The sequence below is a fragment of the Zalophus californianus genome, chromosome 6 (assembly GCF_009762305.2).
Source record: "Zalophus californianus isolate mZalCal1 chromosome 6, mZalCal1.pri.v2, whole genome shotgun sequence".
In the NCBI taxonomy this organism is placed as follows: domain Eukaryota; kingdom Metazoa; phylum Chordata; class Mammalia; order Carnivora; family Otariidae; genus Zalophus; species Zalophus californianus.
Genome location: NC_045600.1, coordinates 76033549 through 76048346, shown reverse-complemented (window position 1 = coordinate 76048346; position 14798 = coordinate 76033549). Strand labels below are relative to the sequence as shown.

The following is a 14798-nucleotide window of genomic DNA, read 5'->3' as shown; positions in this document are numbered from 1 at the left end:
GGCATCTGCACACACAAAACCTGGGAAATCTGCCAGGGTTTCACGGTGGCTATGCTGGATGTTGGGTTCTTCCATGGCGAGAGCTGGGGTCCTGTGCTGAGCAGGTCACTGAAAACCAGAGTGACTCCCACTGCAGGGTTGATGCGGGTAGCCCCTGCCCTTCTTTCTTGTTCTGAGATGTCTCCACTTCACTGGTCTCTAGGTGGGGTGAACCTGAATGGCTGTCCTTTATGTAGTGCCCCAAAAGGCTGGAGGAGGTGATTGTTCACCCGGTTCTCCTTTCCCAGTGCACTGAACTCTTTCTAGCTGAGGAGCTCCCACTTGGCACTGAACAGTGCCCGCCTGGGATGAGGCCAGCGAAATGCATCTTTACCTTTTTATGTAGTTATTTTCGGGATTTTTGTTCTACTGTGTTGCTCAAGTTTCTCAAGTAGATTCCTGACCTCTCCCAGTGGTGTTTTTGTTCATGGATAGCTGTCTAATTGTTGATTTTTGTGGGAGACAAAGGCTGGGGTCTGACATCAGTCTCAAAAATAACGTTTATCGTGAATAACATTAAGATTATAGAGCCTTTGAAAAATATGATAAAATAAATGTTGAACTTAGTATTTCCCAAACTTTTTGAGCACAAAACATCTTATAAAAATAATGCTTCTCAAGGGCACCTGGGTGGCTTAGTCCTTTGGGTGTCCCAACTCTTGATCTCAGCTCAGAGGTCTTAATTTTAGGCTTGTGAGTTCAAGCCCTGCATTGGGACCTCCTTAAAATAAATGAATGAATGAATAAAATTAAAAATTCAAAAAAAAATAATGTTCCTCAGAACACAAGGTATGTGGGAGAGACAAATTCAGCCTCCACCATTCAGATCCAGCTCCCCCTGGTGTCCAGGAGAGGCAAGCAGCTTCCTGTCAGGAAGGTCCCTTCCCTTCTTGCTTTTGTCCTCTGCCAGAGCCCTGCCCTGATCCCTGGGCTGAATGAGGCTCTGGGCTGGATAGCACTAAACCTTCGAGGCTCTCGGGGTAACTTCTGAGGTACCATGTGTAAATATGCTCTGCCTTAGCTCGATCGTTTAGGGGCTCTTTTTCCTTGTTTTTGATGTTAACGTAACATTAGGAGGAAGACTATTTTTCTTTTGTGTCCTGTTTCAAACTCCTGTCTTCTCCAAATCAAGCAGTTTTTATTTTCTTCATGGTATTCCTCACTTCATCTTTGAGCTCTTTTTATCAAAATAAGATTAGAATTACTGGATGATCTGTTCTCAATTTCACCTAAATCAGATAATAGTTTCCAAATACTAAGAGGATATTTATGATGGCGATGGCTACAGACAAGACACACTCTTAAATTTCATCTACCTTACATTTTCTCCCTTCCTTTCTTGTGTCTTCAGTCAACAAAGCAAAAACTCAAGCCCCGATTCCTGATATTTGCCCATTTCTGAGGTATAGGTCCTCTCACCCATGGTCCAGTGCAAGCTATCAATATGTGTCATTGAGCCATGGAGTTGAAAACAGAATGCACATGGCACACCATTGTGTTGTATTTCCAACATGCAAATAAATGTAAATAACCTCAAGAGTATAGTTTATAGTGAGATCATTAGGAGGTGTTGAGTTTTGAGTATTTCTCACCTTCCTAAATATAATTTCCTTAATTGTAAATTTTAGTTTTTAATAATGAGTATGTCTGACAAGTGGCTCAAAAAATTCCGCAGGTGTTAACAGCCAGCTTTCCCAAGTCAGTATCAGCTGGCTTCAGCACAATATTATATTCCTATTGCTTGTTAGGATAACAAAGCATAGACAGACACGCTCTGTGTTGCCTTTGAGACTGTGGAGATTGAAAAGGGGACATGACGTTCTCTTTGTGTCTTTTAGACGGGTCCGTTAGCGAGCCAGATATGGCAGCCAACTTCTGCCCTGACCACAAGGCATCCATGGTGCTGTTCTTGGATCGTGTTTATGGCATTAAGGATCAAACTTTTCTGCTCCACTTGCTAGAGGTTGGATTTTTACCCGACTTAAGAGCCTCTGCCTCTCTAGATACAGTAAGTGGCTAAAACAAGAAAAAAAATTTTTCCCATCATTGTACATTGGTGACATTGGATTTCAAAGTGAATGTTTTCTATTTATTGATTACATGTTAGCAGGCTGCTTTAAAGGGTGGGAAAACAGAGGCACCAAGAAATGGAAGATCCTAATTTGTTGTGCCAGACTTAAATGTAGGTAAACTTAACCTCAAATATTCAATCCAGGTTCCTCTGTTGCAAGTTTCTTGGCTCTATCTGTTGTGGGGGCACATCCTGTGCATTGTAAGATATTTAGCACCGTCCCTGGCCTCTACCCTCTAGATATCAGTAGTACCACCTATAAAACCAATTCTAGGTATCATCAAATGTCCTCTGGGGGACAGTATCTTCCTCAGTTGAGAACCAGGGCTTATTGCTTATGAAAAAGGCTGGCTGGCAGAATTATAGGCTGGAAATACTCTTCCCACTCTCCTTCCTTAAGTTTTATGCACTGCCCATCAGGAAAGATAGTCTCCAAGTCAAGCAATTATGGGGTATTGGGCATGACAAGGTCAAGATCAGAGGCCAAGGGCAAACCCAAGTTCGAAAGTCAAGGGTGAAGAATCCAACATCAACAGACATCGACACAGGAGGCCCCAGGAGTTATAAAGTTTAGATGCACAATGCCCCAAGTCAGGAACAGTACACCAGGAGTCCTGGGTCCAAGGAGAAAAGAATAATTCAGTCAGCATAAGTCTAAAAACATCTTGCCAGTGTAGGGTTCCTTTTAAAGAGCCAGAAGAAACATGTCTTCTTAATCAGTCATAAAGTCTCTCAAGGCTCCACCTAGTGTCCAACAGAGACAGAAGTCTGAGTTCTGTAATGGGTGGTCTGCCAGCCTGTACCTTAACTGGGATGGATTCAGTTTGAATGGGTTACTCACAAATGTATAGGATCACCCAGCAATGGGAAAGCAATCCAAGCCCCAGTCTGAATCAGAGCTCGCTCCATTCCTATCTGTGGCATGGGGATAAGAAATGGTACATCCATGAAAGTGTTAGGGGGATATGGTCCTTTTGGATAATTAAAACAATGGTTCCACAGCTACTTTTGTTTTGAGTTTTTCTATAAATTCCTTGATTTAAAAAATAGTAATTGTTTTAACTTGTGAGACATTCTCAAGGTTCCTGATCAGATCATTTGATTTTTTTGTAGATCAAATAAATGGCAAATGCTGTTCTACCATTTGGTGTTCAAATCACATGCTTGTCTAAGTACCATGTGCCTCACAAGAAGTTAAACATTCAGTTCCTTAGTACATGCATGCTCTTTTGAAAACTTTTAAGCCACTGTAATCAAAACTCTGTCCTTCCCCATTGTGACAACTCTGTCAAAATGATAAATGTGGAAGATTTGCTATTTCTTTCCAGTCTGATTAGTGAATCTTTTCTCGAAGAGAAACTTTTGATAATAGGAATACCCAGAAATGTGTACAGTTCAAAACAGTTTATCACATCATAAGTTATAGAAAATGTGTTACAGATCTAACAGCTGTGATAATCACAGGACATAATGAGAAGATCTCATCTTTGTGAATCTCAAGCTTTCTTCTGAAGTTCTTCAGTTTTCCAAGATGGTAGCTAAGAATGCTTTGACAAAGTGTCACTAAGTGGGCATTCCTTGTGTCTAGCCTGTCTAAACGAATGAAAAAGAACACTGTGAGTGATAATGACAGCAGAATTTTAGAGCGGGTCCTAAGTTTCTATTCCGTGTACCCTTTTCCCATGCAAAGTTAGGTTCCCTTTAGTGACTTCCACCCCATGCCATTTATTAGATCATGAATGGCTCACAATGCTTATAATTTAAGTGATGGGGGTCAGAGCTCCACTTTCTGTCTATAAAATGTCACAAAACCAGTAGTTTGATGGCTTGCTTGTCCAATAGCCACTTACTAATCTCAAAATCACAAGAGTCTCCAAAAGGTAAGAAAAGAGAGCTCAAACAGAAGAATAATATAGTAGCTTGTTAGCTGGCCTTTGCAAACACGAAGAACGTTGCGTTAGACCGATCATCAGCTGATGTTAATAGGTTTTAGAATCCCTCTTCGAGGGAAACAGATGGTTGTGGATCATTTAGAATGAGTTGGGGCCAGCCGGCCTTTGCGTTACTTCGGTTTGTTTTTTCTTTTAACCTGACTTTGTATTTTCTCAGTGAAAATGCAGAAGAGAAGTGGGTCTCCTGACAAGGTAAAAAGTTGTTCACTCTGTTGCTGTGAGACACTGTTGCGTGTAAAGCTTTCCCACCTCCTAGGCAGGAGCTCCGTCCTCGGGGTAAGCTTTGCTCTGTCTTTTCTGGGGAGATTAACCAGAGTCCCAATCCCCTTTCCTAGGTTTCCCTGAGCACCACAGAGGTAGCACTTGCCCTAAATAGGTATTTATGTTCTGCCGTGCTCCCGCTCCTCACAAGATGCGCCCCTCTCTTTGCCGGAACAGAACACTACACGTCTCTGATCGATTCTACACTACAGACAATATACAGGCTTTCCAAGGGACGGTCCCTCACAAAAGCTCAGAGGGACACCATAGAAGAATGTTTGCTTGCCATTTGCAAGTAAGTACCCCTGCCCATGTTTTTCACCTGCATATATGCTTCCCTGTCAGCTTCATTTAACTGTGTAATTGAAAAACTGGTGACTCCAGTCTGAGGAAGCTTCCAGGCCTTAGCCATACACCCACCCTTTCTCAGTCATCTCCTCGTAGGATATGCTCTGTCCCCTCCCCCTGCCCCCTTGCCACAAGTTTTCTGATCACTTCTTCCTTGAGTTCATCTCTCACTGTGGAGAAATGGGGGACACAGCTCAGGCTCTTGCCCTGAGGGTTCGTGGGCCAGAAGATGAGACTGTCTTTCAGGCAAGTATTCAGTGTTCAGATTAAGAACTAATGTTTTGGTTCCTAAGATAGAGTCAGAAGCAAGTTTTTCCTCCATGGCTCCTTCCTTGTCCATCTGTGGATGGAAGTCAGGCAGTCTTGAGCTGAACCTACTTGCTAAATTATGTGTATGTGTACGGACACTTTTCTGTGCAGAGAATTTGGAGGTGCGACTGGGTTTTTAAAAGACTTGGCAATCTACAACTAAAAGCTAAATCCATGTTGCTTATCTCTCCTTTCTCTATCTCAGAATTTACTTGCATCAACTACCAAGGCCATGAGCTCTTTGATAATTTGATAAATTGTTCTCTAATTAGTTACTGCATTTGCCTGTTAAATGTGTTTTTGAGGAAAGAGCCTTAACTTAAAGATATTCCAGTAGTGAGGATTTCAGGATAGTGGCTCACAGGGCCTTAAATTCCCTTCTGATCACACCAGTAGGTGGCTTCAGATTCCAGCTATGCACTGGTCAGCTCCAGCTTCATCCTTTGGACAGTTGGCCCTTAGAGATGGCTATAAAATCAATTGCACCTTCTTTCTATTATATTCTTTGTACATAATCAATGACTGTATTTTGAGTGTGCATGGGCCCTACAACATCTTGTCACCTGGTGATGAGACTTTACCTTAGGTATCTCAATTCATTAGCCACACATTCCTCTTTCTGTATTTTAACTATACAGTTGACCCTTGAATAATACAGGTTTGAACTGTGCAGGTCCACTTGTACATGGATTTTTTTTCAATAAATACAGTACTATAAATGTTTTTTCTCTTCCTTATGATTTTTGTTAATATTTTCTCTAGCTTCCTTTATTGTAAGAACACAGTATATGATACATGTAACACAAAATATGTGTTAATCAATTGTTTGTTATTGGTGAGGCTTCCAATCACCAGTGGGCTATTAGTAAAGTGTTGGAGGGGGTCAAAAGTCATATGTGGATTTTTTTATAGATTTATTTATTTATTTGAGAGAGAGAGAGAGAGAGTTGGGGGTGGGGGGGCAAAGGGGGAGAGAGAATCTCAAGCAGACTCCCACTGAGTCCAACAGGGGGCTTGATCTTAAGACCCTGAGATCATGACCTGAGCCGAAATCAGGAGTTGGATGTTTAACCGATGGAGCCACCCAGGCGCCCCGAAAAGTTACACATGGATTTTTTACTGGGTGGGGGAGGGGTCAGCTCCCCTAACTGCCATGTTGTTCAAGGGTCAACTGTACTCACTTTTTAAGTGTGTTATCACTGACCGTGATTTACCCAAGATCTTATTTTAGGAGCTAAGTGTTTGGCAGCTTAGTGCTGGTGTATGGTTATGGATGAGTGTTTCTTTTTTCATTCTTCCTTCCTTTATTATATTCTTTCTTACTTTTTTAATTCGATCTCTCTGTTTTTATTCCATACTGCAGTCACTTGAGGCCTTCCATGTTACAGCAACTCTTGCGACGTCTGGTTTTTGACGTGCCCCAGCTCAACGAATACTGCAAAATGCCTCTTAAGGTGAACCTCCTCACTGTTTTAGAAATTGCGTCCATGGCACGGAGACTTGCCTTGCAAAACGTGAGGTCTTCACAGTTGGGGGAGCAAAATAAACATTAAATGGGTTTTACTTTTTTAAGCTGAGGACTAAGAAGGTACAACCCACCGTATCAAACCCCTTCTTGAGCATCTAGGTTGCAGAGAGTAGATCATTAACTGCCCCAATTTTCTTTAATTGCTTTCCACTGACTACTTGTTATTGAGCAGAAGTTAATGAGGGGGACTTGGATTTTGCACTTTCCTGCCTTAATTAGGTTTTCAGAATGTTTTCAGTCTCAAAGAGCTTTGAAGGCCTTGCGATTATTCATTCAAGTATAGAACCTAAACTCTCCTTTTTCTGTTCCATACTGTTTTATGCCTTCCTTTTTCCTCTGTAACAGACCCTCTGTTTGTTTTTTACTCTTATCTCTGTTTTCTTTTATTGGTGGAAAGTACAGCTACAGAGCTATCTGTTGTCTCCTGGATGATTTTTTCATAAATTACAAAAGTTTTATCACTAACACAGGGAGCAACATCTGGGCCTGGGTGGGAGAGCACCACAGTCAACTGCCCACCCAAGAGAACAGCGTTTTTTATCTTTTACCTAAGAGGTACCTGCCGTATTTGCATATTCATTGTGCCAGCCGTGGCCAGCCACACCTGAAAGTTCTGCCTGGTGATTTAATAGAACTTTCCCTTCTTCTCAGAAATAGCCTAAGCAAGGATTTCGAGATGCGCTTTACTGGGATAAACAGAATTCCCAGAATCCTTTAGTTCAATCCTCTGTCTCCATGCCCAGCAGAAAACAGCTTGTATATTGTCAGAGATTCCACTGCCCTCCAAGGGCTTGTTCTCTCGACTCTTAATCCCAATAAACGTTTTAGCCGAAAACCATGGTTTTCACAGTTCAACTTGGCATTGCTTCGTCGGCAGGCCTGTACAGTCAGCTGGATTCTGGCTCCTGCTTCAGCAGCACTCAGTGAGCTCACTTTTGCATCTTAGAGCAGCAGGATTTTTCTTAGAGGACGTGGATCCCACCTGCTGGGATGGGAACATTGGCGCTGTCCTTCTGCCCTCTACTGGCCACATGTGGAACTGTGGTAATGTGGCCAGGCCATCAGAAGGCTCAGGAGAAAGGCAAGGAAAGCCATGGGCAGAAATCAATGTAGAGAAAATCACCACATATTCCCCATCATCCCCATGTCAGCATCACTCAGAATCTGCTAAATTTATAAACAAATGTCTCAGAAAGCGTTCTTCCCACCTTCAAGTGCCTGGAAGGTTACACAGCAAGTACTTTCAGAGGGTAGCATTTTCTCATTGGAAATAGAAACAGTTCCTCTCCATTTTCCGACTGCTAGGGGCACATTAGGAGGCACAAGAATTAATTGGGCGGATTCAGCTCAGGCTAGAACTCATCAGGCAGGAAAGCGGACCATTCCCAGTGGTGTGCAGGGACCTCTCTGTAGCTCACCCAGCTGTTGCAGGTGTTGGCTTCACTCTCACATGGGCTGCTTACTGTTCTCTTCTCCCCTGCATGGTGTGGACGCCTGTGGATCTTCTCTGCCCCACTCACTGGTGCAATCCTGTTCCAACCTCCCAGCTTCTGACGAATCACTATGAACAGTGCTGGAAGTATTACTGTCTGCCTTCAGGATGGGGGAGCTATGGGCTAGCTGTGGAAGAAGAATTGCACCTGACAGAGAAGCTCTTCTGGGGGATTTTTGACTCCCTCTCCCACAAGGTAATGGTAGCACTTCCCGAACGAAGAGGGAGGACCATGATGACCAGTGAATAATCAATGCCTATGAATAACAATAGCTAATATTATTAGCCTTTGCTACCTGCTAGGGACAGTGCCAATTACTTCACAAGCATATTACACCATCCTTACCCCCAACGCTCTGAAACCGGAACTGTGCTAATCTACATTTCACAGGTGAGGAAAAGTCTCAGAACAGTTGAAAAACTTGCCAGACTCACAAAGCTAATACATGGGAGAAGGACTTCCAGAGTAAATTAGAAAAATATGTCCCTGGTTCCGTCTTGATGACTTACCTGTGCCCCCATTCCTCTCCTCCTGACCTTGTGTGGCCCCTGTTAGCCAGCCTTTACCAAGTTCAGATGGAGAGGAGAAGCCCCAACAGCCACTGTGAGGTTGAGATGTGGGATTTTCAGAAGACCGCATGCCCTTCTAGGGAAGGTTCTTCACAGCCACTCATTTGAGGAGGAAGTTGAGTAAAAACTGAGGGTCTCTGAATCCCAAACCTGCGTACAGTCTGAGTGAAAGACAGTTCAAACTCTCACACTTGCCTTCACTCCTTAACCCAGGTTATTTAGATTTCTGAGGTCGTCAACTTTAAAGGTAGAAAAGGAGTAGGTCTGGTCTTCTTACCAAAGTCGGAAGCATGTGTATAGCTGCAATTGGTGTTCACCTGCACTTAAATTTTCTTGATTCCTGTGTTCCTTTGGTCTAGTATGAGTAGGTCAAAAGCTGCTCCTAACCCCATGTTATTTGACTGAAATTTCTTCCGGGCCCCATTCAAGAGAGAGTGGATGTGATATTGAGCCATCTGCTGATGATACCAACGTAAGACCCATATGAGCTAGTGAAGGGACTGGCAGAGCTGCTGCTGCCCAATCTGGTCACAGGTTGGGTCAGTTTCTATAACCATCTATGGTGGAGAAGTTTATACTATAACCCTTAGATATTCTTGCAATTAACTATTTGGGAGAGAATGATTTAAACTTTGATTTAAGGTTTTTCAACTTAAAGCCAATGGTGGCTTCAGGGCTTCACAGTTTGTCATTTCATTCTCCAAGGATCACTCAGTTTCCACCAGAAAGTATCCAAGAATTTACATGTTTGCCATTTTGGTTAACCTGGACAAGTGCAAGCATGTTATTTTTTTCAGCTAATTGTTGAATGGTTCTGCATGGGTAGCCCTGGTTCTCATCTCTGTATTAACATGGTCTTTGTCTTTCTTCACAGAAGTATGACCCAGACCTTTTCCGAATGGCCCTTCCTTGTCTCAGTGCTATAGCGGGGGCCCTACCACCGGATTATTTAGATACCAGAATCTCAGCCACATTAGAGAAACAGATCTCAGTAGATGCAGATGGCAACTTTGACCCCAAACCCATCAACACCATGAAGTGAGTCCAGAATCTTCTCTAAGCTGGTCCTATATTTTACCTGGTGGCCCATGTTTTTCTTTCAGAAGGTGACAAGAAATGTAAACTTTCCTTCCTTACCCCCTGCCAACACTGCTGATCATTTCCCTTGATGCTACAAGTCACATCAGGCACTGAATTTTGTCTTTAACTCTTGAAGGTTTCATCCATCCATAGCTGATTATACACTGTATTATTATATTCTGGGCTTTCTTTTGTGGGGGGGTGGTTTATTTATTATAAGAGATGAATGCTCTCCACAAGTAAACATCACCTGAGGCATTGCAAGAACTGCCCTGACAAATGATGCAATTAATTTATTAATGAGTTTTTTGACAAAATCTTCATTCTTTGTGAATTAGGCCTCTATAGTTCTAATAGCATCGTACATCAAAACAACTCCATAAATAACAGCTGGACTCCAGTAAGACCTCAGGGTATGATGACAGAATAACATGGGATCCTTAGTTGAAAGAGTGGACCCACTCTCTGCCATGCTGGAATTTTGGAATAAACTTATAATAGTATCTTTTCCTCTCTCCTGGTTCTCCAGCATTCCTCCCTGGTGATGACTAGGCCACAGATAAAATACTGGGCAACATGCGCTCAATTTTGTCTTGTGACAGTTCTTTCCTAGTTACGATGTGTTGTGGGTCATACAGTCTTCATCTCCAGGTGCATTTTTTTTTAAAGATTTTATTTATTTATTTGAGAGAGGTAGTGACAGAGTCAGCGAGAGAGATCACAAGCAGGGAGGAGAGGGAAAAGCAGGCTCCCGCTGAGCAGGGAGCCCAAAGCTGGACTCGATCCCAGGACCCCGGGATCATGACCTGAGCTGAAGGCAGCCGCTCAACCGACTGAGCCACCCAGGCGCCCCTCCGGGTGCATTTTAAATGAAGAACTCTAAAAATGCCTTAGATTGAGCAGGGAAAGCAAGACCTCCTGTATGAGCCCCTCGGACTTGTGTTTTGTGGCAGCAGTTCTCCTATGAGAGGCGTAGCCTGAGCCATTCCGAGGGGCTGTCCGCGTCGATAATGTATAAAGTTCATTTTCAGGAAAATTCAGTACACGTTCCATCAGATGGAGCCTTGAGCTGAATGGATGGCCCGAAACAGAATTGAACCTACCTTAAAGAATAGATTAAGCGTGTGGCAAACCACCAAGCTAGGGCCCAAGAGAAACAGGTGTTGACTTTGGAGAACTTCACACTGTGAAAACGTAAATGTGCAGATGGTGTTAGTAACCTGGATGCCTTCATAAACACTTTGATACGCTATATGCTAGCAATTGTTTGCTAATGATGTATATGGTTCCATGATATTTTGAGAGTTCTGATTTCTTCACATATACCTCGGGCATCATTATGGTTCTTTGAGTAATATGAGTAACCAAAGCTATAAGTTAAGCAAAAAAGCACCTTATGGCAAGGATACAGTGACTTATTATCAAAACCTAGTGAAAAGCTGACTAACCGGGCCTCAGGAAGGACAGGAAGCAAGACAGAGTGACCAAGTGAAGAACCTTCAAGTAGGATCCCCATTGGATGAATCAGCTCAAAGAGTTTGATGCCTTAGTCTCAAACATCTCAAGATTCAGATTCCAGGAAGAGTGAGTCTGATTGGTCTAGTCGAATGCCCGTTCTTGATTACTGTTCACATAAGACTCCATGCAATGCAAGACTTGTTCCTCAAGGGAAAATGGAGGTGCTTTTACCACCGGAGGTGACAGAAGCTGATGTCTGCCCTCCTAACCACATTCTAATATTTAAACATGAGTCACTGCATCCAGAAAGGTAGACGACCACCACTATTTTGTAACATTTGCTCCTCTATCTACCCATTTCTGGCATTCCCAGATTGGAGTGGTAGGGTTACAGGCCATGTCTTTGGATAAAGGGATTCTCCCTGTCTCACCCGGACCAGTCTGGCCCTGGGGCCAGGGTGGGTCTTCAGGAGCCAAGGGCACCTGGAGCAGCCGGAGGGAGGTCACCTGTGCAGCCAAGGCTCCTGCAGCAATGTCCTCTGATGAGACAAGGTGTGTGTTTGTGACCCAGCATGGACGCGCCATCCTTCCGCACAGAAGTTCCCTGTCAGGAATCCAGCTTCGGCTTTGGGGCAGCAATCCAACCTCTGACCGCTGATTGCTGGTTCCCACCATCTTTGCACTACATCCAGCTCAAGTGCCTGGGAAGGCTGTAATTTTTTTTTTTTTTCCCTCATAGTTTCTCCTTGCCTGAAAAATGGGAATACATCGTCACCAAGTATGCGGAGCATTCACATGATAAATGGGCCTGTGACAAGGTAGGGATTATCATCCAACTGACAATCCTCAGGGGGGCGTTAAACAGCCCAACAGCATTAAAGGGTCCAATCCTGGAAATCTGCCTGATTTGTCTAAGTGACAGACTGGCCGTGCCAAGAGCATTCATTATTTCTGAGCAGCAATTTCCCAGGGTTGGTGGAGGTCGGAGAAATAGGCAGCAGCAACGGCTGGTGCTGCTTTTTGTATTTCTCAAGAAAATGATTGATTCCGGGAGCATTAACTCCTTTCTAAATATTGCATTTTCTGGAGTTTGCACCGAACACATGCTTGCCTGGTTTTGACGTCAACGTGAAATGCAGGGCAGGAGGCTTTCATTAATTTTTTCTTGGAACATAGCATTGGAAAAGGGGAAATAAAACTGAAAGCCTTGCCCTTGCATTTTGCCAGCAAACTGAATTTTATTCTAGGGAGGACACACATCTTCCAATGGCAGGCAGCGGTAGAACTTCCAGACACTCCCTTATTAATCAGCCTGTCCATCTGGTGTTTAAAATTCCTCACCACATGAGGTCAGGCTGCTTAATGAGTTTAATTGCTCTGTCAGCCCTTTAATGCTGGCAGGCAAAGTGGGAGGAATGTGCCAAAGCCATCCAGGATTCCTGTGGGCAGCCAGTTAAGGACTGGGGCCATTGCTCAGCTGCGGCTCCGGTGCATAACTGGGAAGCCACGTCCCTTGCAAAGCCGCAGAAAACCACCTCGGGGCCGTGTGCCCCGGAGCAGGGACACCTTGAACCACTGGCTCAGCCTCTGTATTGATTTGGGGTCTGCTTTTATTCTTTGATCAGTTTCTACTTGGGACTGATGATAACAACAGTCCTTGTTAACTGTAGAATGGGCTCATGCCTCATGATTCTAGAGCAGGGTTGGCATGCTTTTTCTGTAAGGGGCCAGAGAGTAAACATTTTAGGGTTTGTGGGCTAGGCAGTCTCTGTTACAACCACTCACCTCTGCAGTTGCAACACAACTGTAGCCAGAGGTAACACATAAATGCAAGAGTGTGCCTGTGTTCTGAAAAAACTGTATTTCTAAAATGGGATTGAGTGGGTTGGCTGAAGGGCCCAGTTTTCTGACCCCTGCTCTAGAAGGAGCAGTATGCCCATTTGGCCAACCTATGAATTAGGGGAAAGGGACACCTCCACAAACCGATAGCAATATCCAGTCTCTCACTAAGCCTTGTGGATTTTACCTCCATAGTCCCTCTTGAATTTGGGGAGGTCTCTCTATCTACGCCATGGCTTTAGTCCAGGCTATAGTCATCCTTTGCCCAGATGCTGGTGATAACATCCTAACTAGTCTGCCCACGTGCCTTTTGTCAGTTCTGTTCTTTACACTGCTGGCAAGTGCTAGTTTCAGTATGCAAATTGAGTCATATTCTACCACTGTTTTCCAGCCCGGCCCTTCTCCTTGTTAAAATCCTTTAATAGCTTCTAACCATTTTTAATACAAAGGCCAAAATCCTAAGCATGGCCTGACAGCAGATCCTACCTCATCTGGCCTCTGCTGCCATCTCAGTCTCATCTCTCCCTCCACCCTCTGCCCTCCAGCCACATCCCCTCTGTCTGTCTTTCTCCCTCTCTCTGTCTCTCTCTCTCTCTCTCTCTCTCTCTCTCTCTCTCTCTCACACACACACACACACACACACACACACACACTCACTCACTCTCTACATGAGCCTGAAACCCTTCCCACTCTGAGCCAGGTCCCCATGTGAATCCACACACATGCGAACACCAGTCACCAATTCATCCTTCAACTCTCCATCCCAGTGTGAATTCCTAGCATACCTCTTTCCCAGATTTCTCAGATGTAGGCCTTCTTAGCATCTTGCTCTTTTCCTTCATAGTGTTTTTAAAGCAGTTTTATATATTTATAAGACTTATACAATGATACCAGCTATCAACTGTCCTTCTCCTGGTATGGTATGTGATTAATCTCTCTCTCTTCCACTAGCCTGTAAGCTTCACATTTTATAGGGAAGCAGGTTTGCTCACCATTGCCTAGTGGACATTGGTTATCTAGCAAAGGAAAGCATATTTTCCCCTGCCCTCAAGAGCTTCACAGTCTTATGGGGTAAACAAAATAAGCCAGCCATCATACAGGTTGTTCAGCACTGCTGGGGGCAAGAGCACTGGGTTAGAGCACATAACCCATAAGAGGAGTCCCTAAGTCAGTAGCAAGGGTCCAGGAATGCTTCCTTGAGCTGGTGACATCTACACTGTGTGATAAGGGGTGGGTCATTGTTCAGGCCCAGGGAAATAAGTGCACTGCAATCCGTGGGAGCAGCAGATGCAAGCAGAGAAGTGAGAGAGAGTCTGGTGGCTTTGGAGAACCATAGTTCAATGTGGTGGGATCACAAAGTAGAGCAGAGGAAGAAGGGTGAGAAATGAGTTGAGAAAGGTCAGCGAGATCTCACGATAGCTTTAGAGGCCACAAGGAGTTTGGGTTTTACCATGATGACAGCTGGGAGTCAGAAAATCTTAAAGCAGTAGAGTGCCCCAATCCAGGTGATTTTATAAATCTCACCTAACGGTCGTATAGAAAATGAAGTCCACGGAGACATGGCAAGACTGGAGGCAGGGAGACCACATGGAGGCTGTTGCTGTAATCTAGGTGAAAGCCTATGGTGGCTGGAACTGAAATACTGGAGGGAAGCTAGGGAAAGGCAGGCAAATGAGCAGGTCTGGGAAGTTCAACACATGTGAGAGGGTGCAGAGAAGGGGGCGTCAAGGAAGATTCCCACACATCTGGCTTGGAAAGTGAGCATACACTGGTACCATTTGCCAAAATGCAGGGAACCCAAGAGGAGGGACCCCTAAGAGGAGTGAAATGCCAGGTTCTGCTTCAGGCATG

The 14798-nt window shown here is 44.1% G+C and overlaps 1 protein-coding gene across 1 annotated transcript in view; it reads left to right on the top strand.

The window, feature by feature from the left end:
• RYR3 (ryanodine receptor 3) overlaps positions 1-14798 on the top strand; it is a 523406-nt gene that overhangs the window by 410961 nt on the left and 97647 nt on the right. The window contains exons 47-52 of the mRNA XM_027569112.2: positions 1878-2047; positions 4398-4618; positions 6344-6434; positions 8056-8196; positions 9445-9608; positions 11848-11926. Of these exons, the coding sequence (XP_027424913.1) occupies positions 1878-2047; positions 4398-4618; positions 6344-6434; positions 8056-8196; positions 9445-9608; positions 11848-11926 (866 nt within the window). The remainder of the gene's footprint in view (positions 1-1877; positions 2048-4397; positions 4619-6343; positions 6435-8055; positions 8197-9444; positions 9609-11847; positions 11927-14798) is intronic.